This window comes from Pongo abelii, chromosome 16 (assembly GCF_028885655.2).
Source record: "Pongo abelii isolate AG06213 chromosome 16, NHGRI_mPonAbe1-v2.0_pri, whole genome shotgun sequence".
Taxonomy (NCBI): Eukaryota; Metazoa; Chordata; class Mammalia; order Primates; family Hominidae; genus Pongo; species Pongo abelii.
Genome location: NC_072001.2, coordinates 55,064,966 through 55,081,669, shown reverse-complemented (window position 1 = coordinate 55,081,669; position 16,704 = coordinate 55,064,966). Strand labels below are relative to the sequence as shown.

The 16,704-nt window shown below is 44.5% G+C and overlaps 1 protein-coding gene across 2 annotated transcripts in view; it reads left to right on the top strand.

Moving 5' to 3' along the window:
- Nucleotides 1–13,517, top strand: part of GNB5 (G protein subunit beta 5) — a 58,284-nt gene extending 44,767 nt beyond the window's left edge. The window contains exons 7-11 of one of the 2 annotated variants that reach the window (XM_009249833.4): nucleotides 1,266–1,357; nucleotides 6,504–6,552; nucleotides 8,727–8,823; nucleotides 10,124–10,290; nucleotides 11,982–13,517. In XM_009249833.4, coding sequence (XP_009248108.1) covers nucleotides 1,266–1,357; nucleotides 6,504–6,552; nucleotides 8,727–8,823; nucleotides 10,124–10,290; nucleotides 11,982–11,993 — 417 coding nt within the window. In that variant the 3' untranslated portion in view covers nucleotides 11,994–13,517. 2 annotated transcript variants of the gene reach the window in all.
- The last annotated feature ends 3,187 nt before the right edge of the window (nucleotides 13,518–16,704 follow it).

Below are 16,704 nucleotides of genomic sequence, written 5' to 3'. Positions count from 1 at the left end.
CATAAGGGACCTTTGCTCCAGGCTGCCCACACATCGATCCTGGGAGCCAGGCCAGGGCTGTATGAGCTGTAGTTAGCAGGGACCCTGATTTTCTTCCTGGGTATTTGGCCATGTGTAGATGTTTCATCCCTGTGCCTTGGTATCACTGTATTTATCTCTCCTCAACTCTACTGTGTTTTTTAAAAATTACTGCTATTACTGTAGATCATATTGTCTCTTTCAGAGCACTAAACTGCATCCAATTGAGTGTCCTCTAGAGATGTGAAGGCCTTTCTGGTTTCTTTGCCCACATTTTCAGTAAAGACACTCGGGGTGCTGAACTCCCACAGCGGGCCTTCCTCAGATGTGTGATGGTGCTTCATTACACACCTCCCTCTGCTCCAAGTTGAAACCAACAACTTAGACACCAGTTTTAAGCTGTTATTTTTTAGCTGTTTGATCCTATAAGCTATTTGACTATTGAAAGTCCACATTGTACTACTTGAGCTTGATAACATGACCACTCTGCAGGAACTTATCAAACTGCTCCCAGAGCCTTGATAGGATAATGGGAAAACCCTCATGTCTGTGACCCTCTAGGTCATGTTAGCAACCTGAAGAGAGCGTTGACTTTATAGGTGTTGAGGCAGACGCCCAGGGAGGTGACTTGCCTAAGCCACCCTGTGCGTCGATGGCAGCACCCTTATAGGCCCCTGGTTTGCAGATTCCCAGCCCAGCATGCGGCTGAGGGTTCAGATGGCCTGGGGCACCTGGCTCTCCAGCTTTGCTGAGGACTGCCCCATACACCAAAACAAAGCTGGGACTCTCGGCTGCTCCATTTGGGCACTGCCAACCCATTTATTAATGTCACAACTAGAGAGGTCCCACCACGCACCACTGCCTGCCTGCCTTGCCCTCTGGGCTTAGGGAGGCAAGTATAAAGAGAAGAGAGAAAAGAAGGAATAAATGAAGGGAAGGGAGATGCCCAGGGGAGGGTAAGAAGGGTTTGCCTCCATTCAGAAATGTGCAAAAGAAGAAAACAAGCTAAAAGAGGAAGCTGAGTGCCTTCCCTCCTGCCTCCCATCCCAAGACCTAGTTCTAGGCGTCTAAGGGCTTTCTGACTAAGGAAAGTGCCCTCAAGTAAAGCTAGTCTCAGTCTCAGAAAAGTGTGTTGTCAGCCATTTGCTAATGGGAAATAAATGGTCCGTGTTATATAACTGGGACTTGTGCCTTGTCTATAGACATTCCTTAAAGTGGCCATAACTCTGGGTAATTTTCATTTGTAGGGATGTGACAAGAAAGCCATGGTGTGGGACATGCGCTCCGGCCAGTGCGTGCAGGCCTTTGAAACACATGAATCTGACATCAACAGCGTCCGGTCAGTGAGTAGAATGTTCATGCCACCTCTCTATTCTGCCGGCATTGCCTGGCTTGGGTAATCCTTAGCCCAGGAACCACCTCCAGACTCAGTTTACTTGGCTGAGAGAGGCCTTCCCAGGAAGAAAGGCTGATTGTGGTGGAACTGAACAGTGCTCCAGAACTCATGGAGAATTTTAATTTAATCGCATTAGGAGCAATTAATATCCTCCCTAAGTTGAATCAGCATTTTTCATCCATTCATTCAATAAATATTTTTAAGTATTTATATGCTAGATATTATTCTAGGAACTGGGAATATACTAGTGAACAAGATGGACAAGGTCTCTATGCTCTTATAGGAGACACACTAGACCAAACACAAATATACAATTTCAGATACTGATAACTACTATGATAAAAGTAAAACAGGGAGATAGGATGGGTCATTTCTTAGAGGTCAAAGACAGCCTCACTGAGAAGGTGACGTTTACATTGAGGCCAGGATCATGAAAGAGCCAGGCACGCAAAGAGCTGGGGGAAGAGCACAGAGATGAGAGGTTAAGGGACCTAACAAAAGGCCAGGTGGTCACTGGAGAGTTTTGAGTTGGGAGGGGTAGGGGTGGCTAACCTGATCATGTTTTGCCTTTAAAAGATCGCTCTGTTGGGAAGCTGAGGCGGGCAGATTGCTTGAGCCCAGGAGTTCGAGACCAGGCTAGGCAACATGGCGCAACCCTGTCTCTACCAAAAAAAAAAAAAATACAAAAAATTAGCCGGGCATGGTGACGTGCGGAGGAGGCTGAGGTGGGAGGATCAATTGAACCCAGGAGATTGAGGCTACAGAGAGCCGAGATGGTGCCATTGCACTCCAGCCCAGGCAACAGAGCAAGACAGTGTTTCAAAAAAAAAAAAAAAACCCCAAACAAACAAAAAAGATCACTGGCTGTATGGAGAATACATTGTAGGGAACAAGAATGGAAATATGACGACCAGTTAGAGGTGGTTGTGTGAGTTCAAGAAAGAAACGATGGTGACTGGAACTAAGGAAGACGTGGTGGAGACAGAGAAATGTCAAGAATTATGAAATGTCTGAGATTTTATCTACCTACAAGTTAACAAGTTGGGCTGCCATAGCTCATGGATGCTGGTAGAAGACACGAGACTCCTGAGTCAGAGATGAAGGACAGTTTATTACTCACAGCAATGGCAGTAGCCAGGCTATCAGCCTGGCTTGTGCTGGTACTTGAGCCCCAGTTCCACAGGGAGATATGAAAAGGGCCAAATGACACTGGCAGATGCAAGGGATGCACTATAGAAGAACCCTGAGCTTAGGGAACCCACATCTTTTATCGAGGGCAGCAAGCAGCAGTCCATTTACTAAGACGGAAGACTGGAGGGATGGGGGAGGAGGTGGGCTGGCTTTGCACATGGATTTAGGAGCTCTGTTTGGGGCTAGTTAGGTTTGAGATGCCTATTAAACATTCAAGATGGCAAGTAAGTGGCAGGATCCATGAATTAGATCCCAAGAGAGAGGTCAGGACTTGCCACGTATGGAAGATGGTACTGTTGAGACAGTTTATAAAGTATTTTCATTATACTCAGAACTCCCAAGAATCTTCATTTTACTTAGTGGGAAAACACAAGAATTATTTCTCTTGAAAACAAGAACAAAAAAGAATACTTACTTACTTTAGTACTCCATGCCCTCAAATGTGGGATAAGGAAAAAAGAAAAAAAGACTGTCACTTATTGTAAATATGCAGTAATTACCTAGAAAATCAAAAGAAATCAATATGAAAATTACTACAGATAGTAATTGATGTTAGTAAAATGCAAGATAGAACATAAAGCCACAAAAATAAGCCCCTATGTATTAATAAAGTACAGTCATTCCTTGGTATCTGTGGGAGATTGGTTCCAGGACCTCCCTCAGATACCAGAATCCTACATAAAATGATGTAGTATTTTCTCAGGGTATGCTGAAGTTATAAAAATAAATAAATAATAAAATTAAAGTGGTATAGTATTTGCATATAGCCTATGCACATCCTCCCGTGTACTTTAAATCATCTGTCAATTACTTATAATATCTAATAAGTGTAAATGCAATGTAAATAGTTATTAGATTGTATTGTTTGGAGAATAATGACAAGAAAAAAGGTTCAGTACAGATGCAACATTCCTTTTTCTTTTTTAGAATATTTCTAATCTGCAGTTGATTTTATCCATGAGTGTGGAATCCATGGCTATGGAGGGCCAATGTACAGCTTTAAAATGCACACACTCAGCTGGGCGCTGTGGCTCATGCCTGTAATCCCAGCACTTTGGGAGGCCAAGGTGGGCGGATCACTTGAGATCAGGAGTTCAAGACTAGCCTGGCCAACATGGTGAAACCCCGTCTCTACTACAAATACAAAAACTAGCCACATGTGGTAGCACATGGCTGTAATACCAGCTACTTGGGAGGCTAAGGCACGAGAATCGCTTGAACCCAGGAGGCAGAGGTTGCAGTAAGCTGAGATGGTACCATTGCGCTTCAGCCTGGGCAGTAGAGCGAGACTCCTTTTCAAAAATAATAATAATAAAATAAAATGCACACTCTCTCACCTGAGCTGTTTCATCTGCCCTGAACCCTCTGCCTCTAACCTCCTTTGACCATCAGTTTTCAACTTAGGCTTCCTTCTGTCCAGAAAGCCCCCCTGGTTTCTAGGGCTGAGTTAGGTGCCCTCCTGTGTGAGGGAGACCACACTGCATGGCCAATTTACTCATCGATCTCCTGCACTGAGGAAGTCAGAGAGAGAGACAGAGAGAAAACATTATGGTGGTAACCAAACTTTTTAAAGTATTTATGAATTCTTAATGGCAGAAATAAAAGAAGATGTTGATAAATGGAGACATAAACCCAATTCTTGACTGATAGGGAACACTGTAACTTAAAAATTTAAATGGCCATTTTTCTATATAGAGTGAATGCAATTTCAATTAAGTTATTTTATGGAATGGTGTAAACTGACACTGAGACTCATCTGACGGATGCTACAGGGACTGATTCAGTGGGCCATGTTCAGGGTACCTTTTGATTTTCTTCCATGGTGAACACTGGCTACCATGTCCACCCAAGGCTGAGGTTATACTGAGCATTGTCATTGTTCTCTTAGCATGCCCTTGGTTATACACTGAATTAGTTAGGACATGGGCTTGTATGAGAGAAGCCCAAATAACAGTGACCTAAACCAGATGCAAGTTTGTTCTCACCTTAAAATCTGAGCTGCTATGATAGCTCATTCTGTCTTCACAACCCATTTCCTAGGATGGTGCTCAGTCTCCGGCCCCCACTGGCCTACGACCATGCCTTCTTTCCAGCTGGTTGGTAGAGGAGAGTTGCACTTATCACTTCTGCCTGCATCCCATTAGCCAGAACATGATCACATGGTCACATCTGGCTACAGGAAGACTAGAAATATAGTTTTCATTCTGCCATGTGCCCAGGAAAAACAAAACAAAACAAACTAGTGTTTCTCAATGGGGTTCACTATTAGCATTTTGGGAAGGACATTTCTTCATTGTAAGGGAATGTTCCATGTAAGACATTTACCATCCCTCTGGCCCAGCCACTGAATTCCAGTAGCACCCCCTGGGTTTAGTGCCATTCAAAAAATCCTGCTTTTATTTAACCATAGCTATAGGAGACAGAGAGAGGGGACACTGGGGGCACAAAAGGTCTCTTCCAGATAATCTATGTATTACCTGGAAGATAATACACTTGGTCCCTGAACTTCCAACAGCAGAAGGAAATCATAGCGCATGTGGCCCCAAATGGTATTTAATCTAGAAATCATTTTGACATTGGAATATGGATGCGTCAGATACTCCATGAATTCATAATGCTTTCAAAAATATAATGTGCCCACACTCTGATGGACTGACTGGGGCAGAGCTGAAAATGGTTAACATCTCTCATCCAGCTTTTCTGTTCTCCATCCCCGTCTTTCAGGCCAGTGTAAGTTAGTCACACAAAGTCAAGCTTCCCTCTCCTTTGCCAAATGTTTTGACTCTCACCTCCCGCTGGTAGGAGGAATAAATAATGTTTTAAAAGGACTCTTCCTCCTGCGGCTTTTGTGGAACTATAGGGTAGGTCACTGGTACGAGAAAGGAGAAACGGCGCGGGTGCGGTGGCTCACGCCTGTCATCCCAGCACTTTGGGAGGCCTAGGAAGGTGGATCACTTGAGGTCAGGAGTTCGAGACCAGCCTGACCAACATGGTGAAACCCCGTCTCTACTAAAAATACAAAAATTAGCCAGGCATAGTGGCATACACCTGTAATCCCAGCTACTTGGGAAGCTGAGGCATGAGAATCGCTTGAACCTGGGAGGTGGAGGTTGTAGTGAGCCAAGTTCACGCCATTGCACTCCAGCCTGGGAAACAGAATGAGACTCAGTCTCAAAAAAAAAAAAAAAGGAGAAACAATGGAAGATGTGGGGAACACAGCTGGGTGAGGCAGAGCGGAGGAGTTTAAAGACGTTTGCTCTCATTCTGCCTCTGGCTTATAATTTAGGGCCCATATTTCTCACTAATCATTGAGAAGACAATGACTACAGCAGTAATAATCATCATTTATTGAATGTGTTTTAATTGGCACCATGCCAGATTCTTTGCATGGACTGTCTTATGTAATCTTCACAGCAGAAAATATGCATTATTACTCTCACTTTTCAGATGAGGAAACTGAGGCTGGGCAAGAGGAAGTCATTTGCCAAAAGTATCGCAGGTAGTAAATGGTCAGTGCAGACATCCAATGTGGCTTTGTGCGTCTGATTCAGTGTCTGTGCTCATAACCACTTTCTTATCCCTGAGCTCTGGGCCAAGTCTTAGGAATTAGATATGTGATTGAGGGAAACTATATTTACAAGGGGTCTGCTCTGTGTTCTGTGCCTGATACCAACACATATTATCTCACTCTGCAAGGCCAGTGTCACTGTCCCCCACTAACAGGGAAGAAAACTAGAGATCAGTGGGCCCGACATAGGAGCTTCCTCTTCCGTCTTCTGCTGCAAATGTTCCTTGAGTCCCTAGAAGTAGAGATTCTGATTCCAAGGGCCTAGCATGGTTCTGATGGGCATCCAGGGTCGGGAATCACCACCCTAGATAAAGTACTTTCTCTCTGCAGGTACTACCCCAGTGGAGATGCCTTTGCTTCAGGGTCAGATGATGCTACGGTATGTTTCTAAGTTTTTGAGAGCTTTTCCTAGTCAATAGAGGGATCTGCTAACTTATTTTAAGAAAATAACTATTTTTCTGGTTACAGAAGTAATGAGTATTCAATGAAGAAAATTTAGGGGAATATTGAATTACCTTGATCCCCTTACCCAAGAAAAATCATAGTTGGATGAATTCCTTTCTGTCTTTTTTTCTTTTTAACAAACAAAATGCTTTATAATTTGGCATTTTCACTTAACAGAATGTGAACATTTTCCCAGGCCGATAAATATTTCCATTATATTTTCTTAATGATTGAGTAGTATTCCATGCTATGAACGTGACATTCGTCTTCAATTTTTAGACATTTGGCTTTTCTCAAGGTTTTTTTTTTTTTCTGTTAAAAACACTACTATAAGTGTTTTTGTACCTCTCATCATTTCCTTAGCATCCTCAGACATAACTTGCTGAGCCATAAATAGACCCAGTTTTACGGCTTTTGATACTGATTGCCAAATTATTTTCAAGAGAAAAAAATATTTTCTTGTTGCCCTCAAAATATCAAATATCTTACGAAATAATGGTTTTCATTCTAATTTTCTGCTAAAGAAATTACAAAAGAATAGATTGAGAGTTTTGAAATAATGAAAATTTAAAACTTCTGTATATCAAAGATATATAACAAAATATATATGGAAATATATATGAAAAAATATATATGGAAATATATTGTGACAAAATTATAACAAAATATAATTATAACAAATATATATGGAAAAATTCTTGCCACATACAGTACAGACCAAGTTGAAATCCTGTAGATACGAATGGAGTTACATAAGCAATAAAATCAACACTCCAATTAAAGAAGAGGGTAAAATGCAGGTCATTTACAAAGCAGTGAATCCACAATGGCAAGTAAACACCTGAAAATATTTTCAAAGTCACCCATAATCAAAGAAATGCATGTTTTAAGTTTTAAGTGACCAGATGCCCATTTTGCCACTTGGATTAGCAAAGAAATGCCCAGAGGTTGGGTTGGTGGGGAGCCTGGATCAACCCTGGGGTCAGGATAGTTGACACCACCCTCCTAGAGGGCAGATTTGCCATATGAATCAAGAGCTTGAAAACATCTCTACTTGGCCGGGCACGGTGGCTCATGCCTGTAATCCCAGCACTGTGGGAGGCCAAGGTGGATGGATCACCTGAGGTCAGGAGTTCAAGACCAGCCTGGCCAATGTGGTGAAACCCCATCTCTACTAAAAATATAAAAATTAGCCGGGCATGGTGGCGGGCATCTGTAATCCCAGCTACTCAGGAGGCTGAGGCAGGAGAATAGTTTGAACCCTGGGGAGGCAGAGGTTGCAGTGAGCCAAGATCGTGCCATTGCACTCCAGCCTGGGTGACAAGAGCGAAATTCCATTTCAAAATAAAATAAAATATAAAACAAAACATCTCTACTTCTCATCTGGTCATGCTATTTCCTGATAACTCTTCTAAGGATTCTATTTCTTAAACCTAGTCTAAGGAAACCTAGTCTAAGGAAACCAGAAACACATGTAAAGATTTTTATATAAGAATAGTCATCATAATATTATTTATAAAAGAGAAAAATTAAACACAACCAAAACAATAGGGTTTGGCTAAATAGATTCTGATATATTCAATAACCATGTACATAACGTTTTTTGAAGTTCTCTTTTAATGATATGAGAAAGTACATATAACCTAATGTTAATAAAAGCAATAATGAAACATCCAACCCATTCAGATACACACATAAAATACAAATAAGACTGAAGGAAACAGCTCAGAATTAGTAAATACCTCTAGGATTTAGGGTGACCTTCATTTCCTTCTGTATACATTTCTGAATATTTCCAAATTTTCTACAGTGAACATATGTCCTTTATCAGAAAAAAAAAAGTGGGGTCTCATTTTGTTTTTATACCTGAAGAAATTTGCTGTATTTGCCGTTTCTTTACTGACTCATAGAGATTAATAGGAATCAGGACTCTTTACTGACTCATAGAAATTAACAGGAGTCGGGACTAAAGGATGAAATAACAGTAGGGAAAACTAAGAAGTTTTTCCTTCATCTTTTAAGTCACTAGCACCTACCTGTAGCTCTGTGGTCATCACGTCACCAGACTGAAGCCAGAAGTAAGTGCTTCTTTATTTATTTGCTCCCCAGTGTCGCCTCTATGACCTGCGGGCAGACAGGGAGGTTGCCATCTATTCCAAAGAAAGTATCATATTTGGAGCATCCAGCGTGGACTTCTCCCTCAGTGGTAAGATTTTATTTCAGAAACTTTTCCCAGGACTGTAAGACAGGACCAGAATGAAACTAGCGCTCCATCATCACTCAGTTCCTTTTCATCGACTGAGCTTCCTGTGGACCAGTATGCGAAATCATCCATATTTGCACGAGTTTTCCTCCTCTGAGCTTCTGACCTCCCACTTTGCCTTGCCCCAGGCAACTTCACTCCAGGGGGAAATGAAGGCTGTATACAACCTAATGCTGTCCTTCAAGGCAATGAAGTGTCAGAAATTCACTTCCACAGTGCTCTCAGGCATTTTCTCCCCAGCCTTTGCTTCTCTTCATGCCCCAAAGGGAACTTTTCTGTAAGGTGGAGGTGAAGCAAGAGTCCCTTCTCGGCCGGACACTGTGGCTCACGCCTGTAATCCCGGCACTTTGGGAGGCTGAGGCAGGCAATCACTTGAGCTCAGGAGTTAAGCCTGGCCAACACAGTGAAACCTTGTCTCTACTAAAAATACAAAAATTGGTTGGGCGTGGTGGCGCATGCCTGTAATCCCAGCTACTCGGGAGGCTGAGGCAGGAGAATCGCTTGAACCTGGGAAATGGAGCTTGCAGTGAGCTGAGTTTGTGCCACTGCACTCCACCCTGGGCAACAGAGCGAGACTCTGACTCAAAGGGAAAAAAAAATGAGTCCCTCCTCAGTGCCCTGAAGCTCATGGCTCATTTGTGGGAAGCTGCTAGTGAAAAAGCATAGCTCCAGAAAGATCATGTCAAAGAAAGAAAGAAAAATAGAAAGTTAAAGCAGAGGTAACAGGCTGGCTACCTGGACCACCCCATTTCCCCAGACACATCCCTAGACTAACTGCACATGAAGTTCCTGCTACTGCCTGGAACATCTTTTCCCTGCCTTCTCTGCATGACAGACTCCTATTCAACCCTCAAGAGCCAACTCAAATGTCACTTTAACTTTCTCTCTTTAAACAAGTTTTACAAGTAGTTAACTAGCAAATGACTAAAAATAATTTACTTGTGTCTGCAGTGCCCTCCTTAATCCCCCTTCCTCTCTGGTCCCATGGCACTTTATGTGTGTAAAGCACTTGCATTATGGCTGTTACCATGCAATGCCACAGTGATCTGTTCCTCTCAGCCCCACATCCTCCACCGGGGACAGGGACTGTGCTTTCTCCCCTTTGAATCCTTGAGGCAAAGCACAGTGCCTAGGACTCAGTGGGCCTGAATCACTGCTTATTGAATGAGTGAGTGACAGTCATGTAATGAGAAACAGGAAGCAAGGAACTGGCTTAACAGCTATCATCTCACCCTGCTTCAAGGTCGCCTGCTGTTTGCTGGATACAATGATTACACTATCAACGTCTGGGATGTTCTCAAGGGGTCCCGGGTCTCCATCCTGTTTGGACATGAAAATCGCGTTAGCACTCTGCGAGTTTCTCCCGATGGGACTGCTTTCTGCTCTGGATCATGGGATCATACCCTCAGAGTAAGAGGGATGGTTTTCTGTTTTCCTGTGTGTGAGAGGAGAGAGGAGGGGTGACGGGCCTTCTGAAGCAGAGGGAAGGCTATCAGAGTAAGCTCAGGTGGGCCTGGTCAGCCTCGCCAAGCTCTAATTTCCCCTCTGCCCACAGCCACAGAGGGAATGAGTTGCCTGGAGAGGTAGCGAGTGCCACATCAGTGCGGGTATTCTCGCACAGATTCGACAACTGCGTATCAGCCTGTAGGTGAGAGAATAGTTAGGCTTGATCATCCAGAAAGTTCCTTTTGACCCTAAAAGTCTGATTCTTGTGATTCTAGCCTTTGGCAAACCACAGATAACCAGTCTCTCCTCCTATAGTCTAGGGTTCTTATTACGATTATTGACCTTGTGATGACAAGGGCCACAGATCCAGGAGGCTGTGAAGCCCCTGAAATTATTACTTTTTTCTTCCTTTTTTTTTCTTTTTCTTTTTTTTTTTTAGTTTTTCTATAGCTTAATCTTGGAAATGAAGCCCCTGAAATTATATGCCAAATTTGGGGTATATGCATTTTGTCCTCATGGCTTTCATTAAATTCTCAAAGAGAGCTCCATAACCTTGTTGAGTGTTGGCTCACCCAAAATACTACCAAAATAGCCTGTTTAAGCTGGGCATGGTGGCTCATGCCTGTAATTGCAGCACTTTAGGAGGCCAAGTCAGGCAGATCACTTGAGGTCAGGAGTTCCAGACCAGCCTGGGCAACATGGTGAAACCCTGTCTCTACTAAAAATACAAAAATCAGCCAGGTGTGGTGGCATGCACCTGTAGTCCCAGCTACTCGGGAGGCTGAGGCTGGAGAATCGCTTGAACCCAGGAGGCAGAGGTTACAGTGAGCCAAGATCATCCCACTGCACTTCAGCCTGGGCAACAGAGCAAGACTCTGTCTCAAAAAAAAAAAAAAAATAGCCCATTCATAGAGCAAAGCTAAATTTATTGCTTACCTCAGTGTGGAACATCAAGAATTGGTAGAGGTGTAGCGGCATCTCAGAAGAGGATGACAAAGGCATGCATGAGGTTTTTTGGTCTGGTTTAAGGCAGGTCTTTGTTGGGGGGCACTTAATTAGGATTGGACAACTTTGTGGCATAATAGTTTTAGGATTGCTGGACACGGGTGGGGGAGGGTTTCGAACAAACCCTTTAAAACTAAATAGTCATTTGATGCTCTATATTGTCCTGAGACATGGGTGTGTTTTCTAAAGAGGGTAAGTTGAGTAGTCTAGTGTTAGGATAGAGAAAGGGATTTTTGCAAAATTCCTGAAACAAATAAAAAAGTTATCTGTGAGTTCATCTTCCTGGGTAAGAGTGTCCTAAGTGAGTAGTCATGTTAATGTATATGGTGAGCTGTATGGGTTCAAATGGTTTTGGTTGTCAATCTGGAAGAGTAGCCAGGCCCTAGTAAGGAGGCTGCAGATGCCCCACAGACAATTAACTAAGGGAGGAGAGGATCAGGTCCAAAGAAGCACCTTTGCATTGCTAGGAGTACAGTGTTATCCTTCTAAGGCACATGAGCACCCTATTTTGGATGGAGTGTGTATGTTTGTGTGTGTGTACATGTATGCCCATGCATGTGTGTGAATAGACTAATTTTATCTCTTTAAGCTCAAGTTTCATAAGTTGTTAACTACAAAGGTCTAAAAACTATCTGTTTGTGTCTTCACAGGTCTGGGCCTAATCATCTTCTGACAATGCACTCATGTATACCTGAGAATTTGAAATCTTCACATGTAAATAGATATTACTTCTAGAGGAGCTTAGAGTTTATTGCAGTTTAGCTTAGGGGAGCAACCTATGGCTCACAGGTCACTAAGCGTCTCCAACATGACTATTAAAACTGTCACCTCTGGAAATACACTAGTGTGAGCCTTCAGCACTGCGAGAATACCTTCAAGTACAGTATTTTTCTTTTGGAACACTTTTTAAAATGTATCTGTTTTTAAGGTTATTCTAAATTATAGTAGCCTCAACTCATTCTGTCACTAGTAGAATTCAGCAGTTAATATATTCCATATTATTTCTTTGAATCAATTCATTTTCAGAGCACTTTAAAGTCTGATATTTCTTGATGTGCACTGTGATGCCTGGAACCTTCCTCTGGAAGTGCTGGTTTTATGGATTGAGGACTGGTAACTGGTCTGTGATAGAAGCAAATTCCAATTCCAAATGTAATTAGACAAAAAGCACTTTTTGTGAATGTGTTTTTATTGTAAATGTATCTTTTTCAGCTTCCTGTTCTATTGTCTTTTTTCAGATAAAACATTTTTGTCTGTGGTGAACTGCTGTAAATGATGCAGAGAAATGCCTAAAAAGGACAGGTGGTTTGACTAATGGATGATGATGATGTCACTGTGTCACTTGGACAGGGCGTTTTCTCTGAATTGAAGGGAAAGCCAATGCTGTTTGTAAACAAATGCTTCTGAGAGCAAACAAAACTCTTCTGTGTGGGAACACAAGATAGTAAACTTATTAAAAAACCTATTAGTAGAATTAGTGGAAACACTTAGGTTAAAGTGAATCTTGTCCATATAAATTATATTCATATGTATTGCATTGCAATTATAATTACATATGCAGATTGATTGATAGTCATGAATAATAACGTCTGCTCCTCTTACATAGAAAGAAAAACAATATTAAAAGAAGATCTTCTCTTTATTTGAGACTCAGAATTCCTTCTGGAAGAAGGAAGTGCTTTTTGTTATAGGATCCCTTCTTTTCCTTTTTTTGTTTTTTTGTAAGATGTAGATGCTTATTCTTTGCTTTGGAAAACTTCTCATTTAAAAAGATGGCATGCACCTAGGGGAATAAAAGGTCACCTCAGACACCAGATGTCATTCCTGGTGAGGCCTGCCTCGTGGGTGGCCTGGGGTCTGCCGGCAGGTTCTGGCTGCACCTGAAGGCTGCATGCACCCTGTCCCCTGGACAGGTCTCCTCTCCTGGTCCTGCTCCAGCCCAGCCCTTCTTCTAGTGGTAGCTCTGGCTTTGCAGGCCCTGCTCCTCAGAGAGACTCTTCCAGAGCTGGAGCTGGGCACAGCCATAGGACAGGCCTGGGCCAGATGCTCCTGTAAACATCCAGGGGTGTGCCAGGCCCACCCTCACAACTGCTTGTTCAGGTATCGTGATGGGCCACTCAGTCCAAAATCAGCCAGGCCAGCTTTTCCATCATCTCACTTCAAATAAACATAATAATTATATTTGATCATTTGCAGAGCAGTTACTGGTGGTTTTACTGTACACCGGGGTCTGGGGTAGAGAGAGAAAAATGAAGGGCCTCTGCCTGCCTCCAGTGAGCGCAGAGAGAGTGCTTTTTAGTCCCAGTAGATTCCAGTCTGGGCAAGGGCTCAGGAAATGGGCCCAGTGTCTGGCCAGCTCCTGCCAGCCGCTGAAGGGGTCAGGGACACCATGGGATTCCTGAGCTCTGCTCCAGAATGTCCCAGAGTGGCCCCTGGTGCAGCTGGCCTCCTTGTGGTGGCATCCCCAGCCCTCTCTCTCACAGCCATTTTTTTTTTTTTTTTGTCTCTGCACTGTGCCTTCCGGCTCCCAGAAGTGAAGGAAGGCACGGGAAAGGAAGGAAAGGTGGCCCAGGGGAAGCACATTCCAGGTTCTATGTTTGGAGGGGTGGAGAGCATCTTCAGGATATGTGCAAAGTAGACTGTGACTTTCCAATCCAAAAGGCCACTTTAAGGGTCCAGGGAAAGTATTCCAGAGAATGCTTCCACTCCCCTCATTGGCAGGAAGCCCCTCCGCTATGAGCATGCGCTCTCGCAGTGGGCGCTGTCGGGATTTGCTGATGAGATACTTGATTTGGACTATGTGACAGCATGTGGAGACTCAGGGGTAAGCTCCATGGAATGGATTGTATTTTGCAGATGGAAAATAATGCTGAGTGCATTTTATAATCAGCTTTTCTTTTTTCCAGAGGACTTGGGGATAAACCTACCAAACCAATTGTGGTGAAAGGGCCAAACAGATGGGCCCCCAGAGGTGTAGAGCCTTGGGCAGCCCCCTCCTGGGCCAGAAAAAAGGAAGTTCAGGCAGAAAGATGTGGGTGATGGGTATTTACGGGAAGTATCTGTGACATGAAGCCAAGTCCAGTGCTTTAAAATGCACGGTCAGCCTCTCACCGGTGGGGCCCTGGCAGCCATCCCTGTTCTCCCAGGCGAGCCAGAGGTGGGCCTCCCGTTGCCACTGCCCTCTTCCTGCCCTTCTACCTCCTTCACACCCCTCTCTAGATTATAAGTGGTTTAAAACAGCATAAGGTTGTAAGGGCCTTTGTGTCCCGGGCTCTCGTAGTTGCCAGGCCAGCTGGCTGAAAGGTGGCACCACCGATACTGGGACTCCTCTGTGAGTTAGAGGGATCCCATGGTGACAAAGGAGGGCTGACCTTGGTTCACACTGACCTCTGTCACGTTCACAGAATATATGATAATATCTGAGTTTTTCTCAGCCTCAGTTTCCCCATCTGTAACATAGGATGGGACTAAAATATGTAAAGTGCCTACCTCAGCCTTTAGCACATTTTCAGGAAGGGTTAGTTCCCAGCTTCTCCCTGTGTCCTCCTCAGTCCCCTTCCTATTTGCCCCTCTCCCTTCTCCCTCCACCTACCTTCCCTCTTTCTCTTCCCTTCCCCTCCTCCTTCCTCTCTCCTCCTTCCCTCCCATCTCCCCCTCCCTGCCTTCCATCTCCTCACTCCCTCCCATCTCCTCCTCCCTCCCTCCCATCTCCTCCTCCCTTCCTCCCATCACCCCCTCCTCCCTCCCTCTCATCACCTCCTCCCTCCCTCCCTCTCATCACCTCCTCCCTCCCTTCCATCTTCTCCTCCCTCCCTCCCTCCCGTGTCCTCCTCTTCCCTCCCATTTCCCCCTCCCTCCCTCCCATCTCCTCCCTCACTCCCATCACCTCCTTCCTCCCTCCCATCTTCTCCTCTCTCCTTCCCATCTCCTCTTTCCTCTCCTCTGCCCCCTCCCCATCTCCTTCTCATTCATCTGGACTCCTTTTTCTAACCCTTCTCAATCGTCCTCCCTTCCTCATCTCCTCTTCCTCTTTCTCCCTGTTCCGCCTCTCTCCTGGTCTCCTTCCTTCCCCTTCTGCTCTTTCTCCCTCCCTCCTCCTCCCTCCACATTCCCCTTCCCCCAGCTCTTTCTTTTCTCCCCATCTCCTCCCCATCCATAGGCAGCCTCTACTCATATAGCAAATTAGTAATTCTCATCAATTAGAGCTTTGTCTGGGCTAGTGGTTCTCAAACTTTTTGATCTTAGGATCTCTCTACACTTTTTTTTTTTTTTTTTTTTTGAGACGGAGTTTTGCTCTTGTTGACCAGGCTGGAGTGCAGTGGCACAATCTCGGGCTCACTTCAACCTCTGCCTCCCGGGTTCAAGCGATTCTCCTGCCTCAGCCTCCCGAGTAGCTGGGATTACAGGCATGCGCCACCACGCCCGGCTAATTTTGTATTTTTAGTAGAGACCGGGTTTCTCCATGTTGGTCAGGCCGGTCTCAAACTCCCGACCTCAGGTGATCCTCCCACCTTGGCCTCCCAAAGTGCTAGGATTACAGGTGTGAGCCACCATGCCCAGCCTACACCCTTAAAAGTTATTGAGGACCCCAAGTAACTTGTTCATTGTGGATTATATCTGTCCATATTTATCGTATTAGAAATTAAGACTGAGAAAAAGTTATAAAACACAAGAATACAGATGCACACGTTCCATTAGCCATCAAGGTGATCTTTCACCCATGCCAGTAGTCTCTGGAAAACTCCTGAGAGAATGAAAATAAAAAAGTCACCTATACAAAAAAAAAAGTGTCAATATTATTATGAAAATAGTTTTGACCTTGAGGACCCCTGAAAGGGTCTCAGGGACCCTCGGGGGCTCTGGATCATGCTTTGAGAACAGCTGATCTGGGCTAATGAGCCCTTTTCCAGCCCCTCTGTGTGAGACCTCCCAGAAGCCATTAAGGGCCTTGGAAGAGCTTGGCAAAGAAAGGTGACAGGATGATTGAGGAGAGCCACTCTAGGGAAAGCCTTCGGAGGAGGCTTTGGGGCAGCCCTGGTCGGTGGAGTCTCAGAGAGGCAGTCGGAAGGGCTAGGGACCAGCTGAGGCCTGTGACCTGAAAATCCTTTCAAAAGAGGACGTCTGGAAGCCTGGGGAAAGCACAGTGGGTGGGGCAGAAGACTGGGGCTGAGGCCCAGGCCACTCCCAAGCCTGGGAGAGCTGACTGGGGATTTGTAGATCTTCATTTCCCAAACTTGCCTGCTGAGAAGAATCGTCCCACCCATGGCAGGTTCATGCACTGCACCTTTAGGGCCCTGCCCTGAGATCTGGACTGGGCGGGCCTGAGATGGGCCAGGAAATCTGAGCCAGAGGCCCAATGGGGAGGCCGCGAGT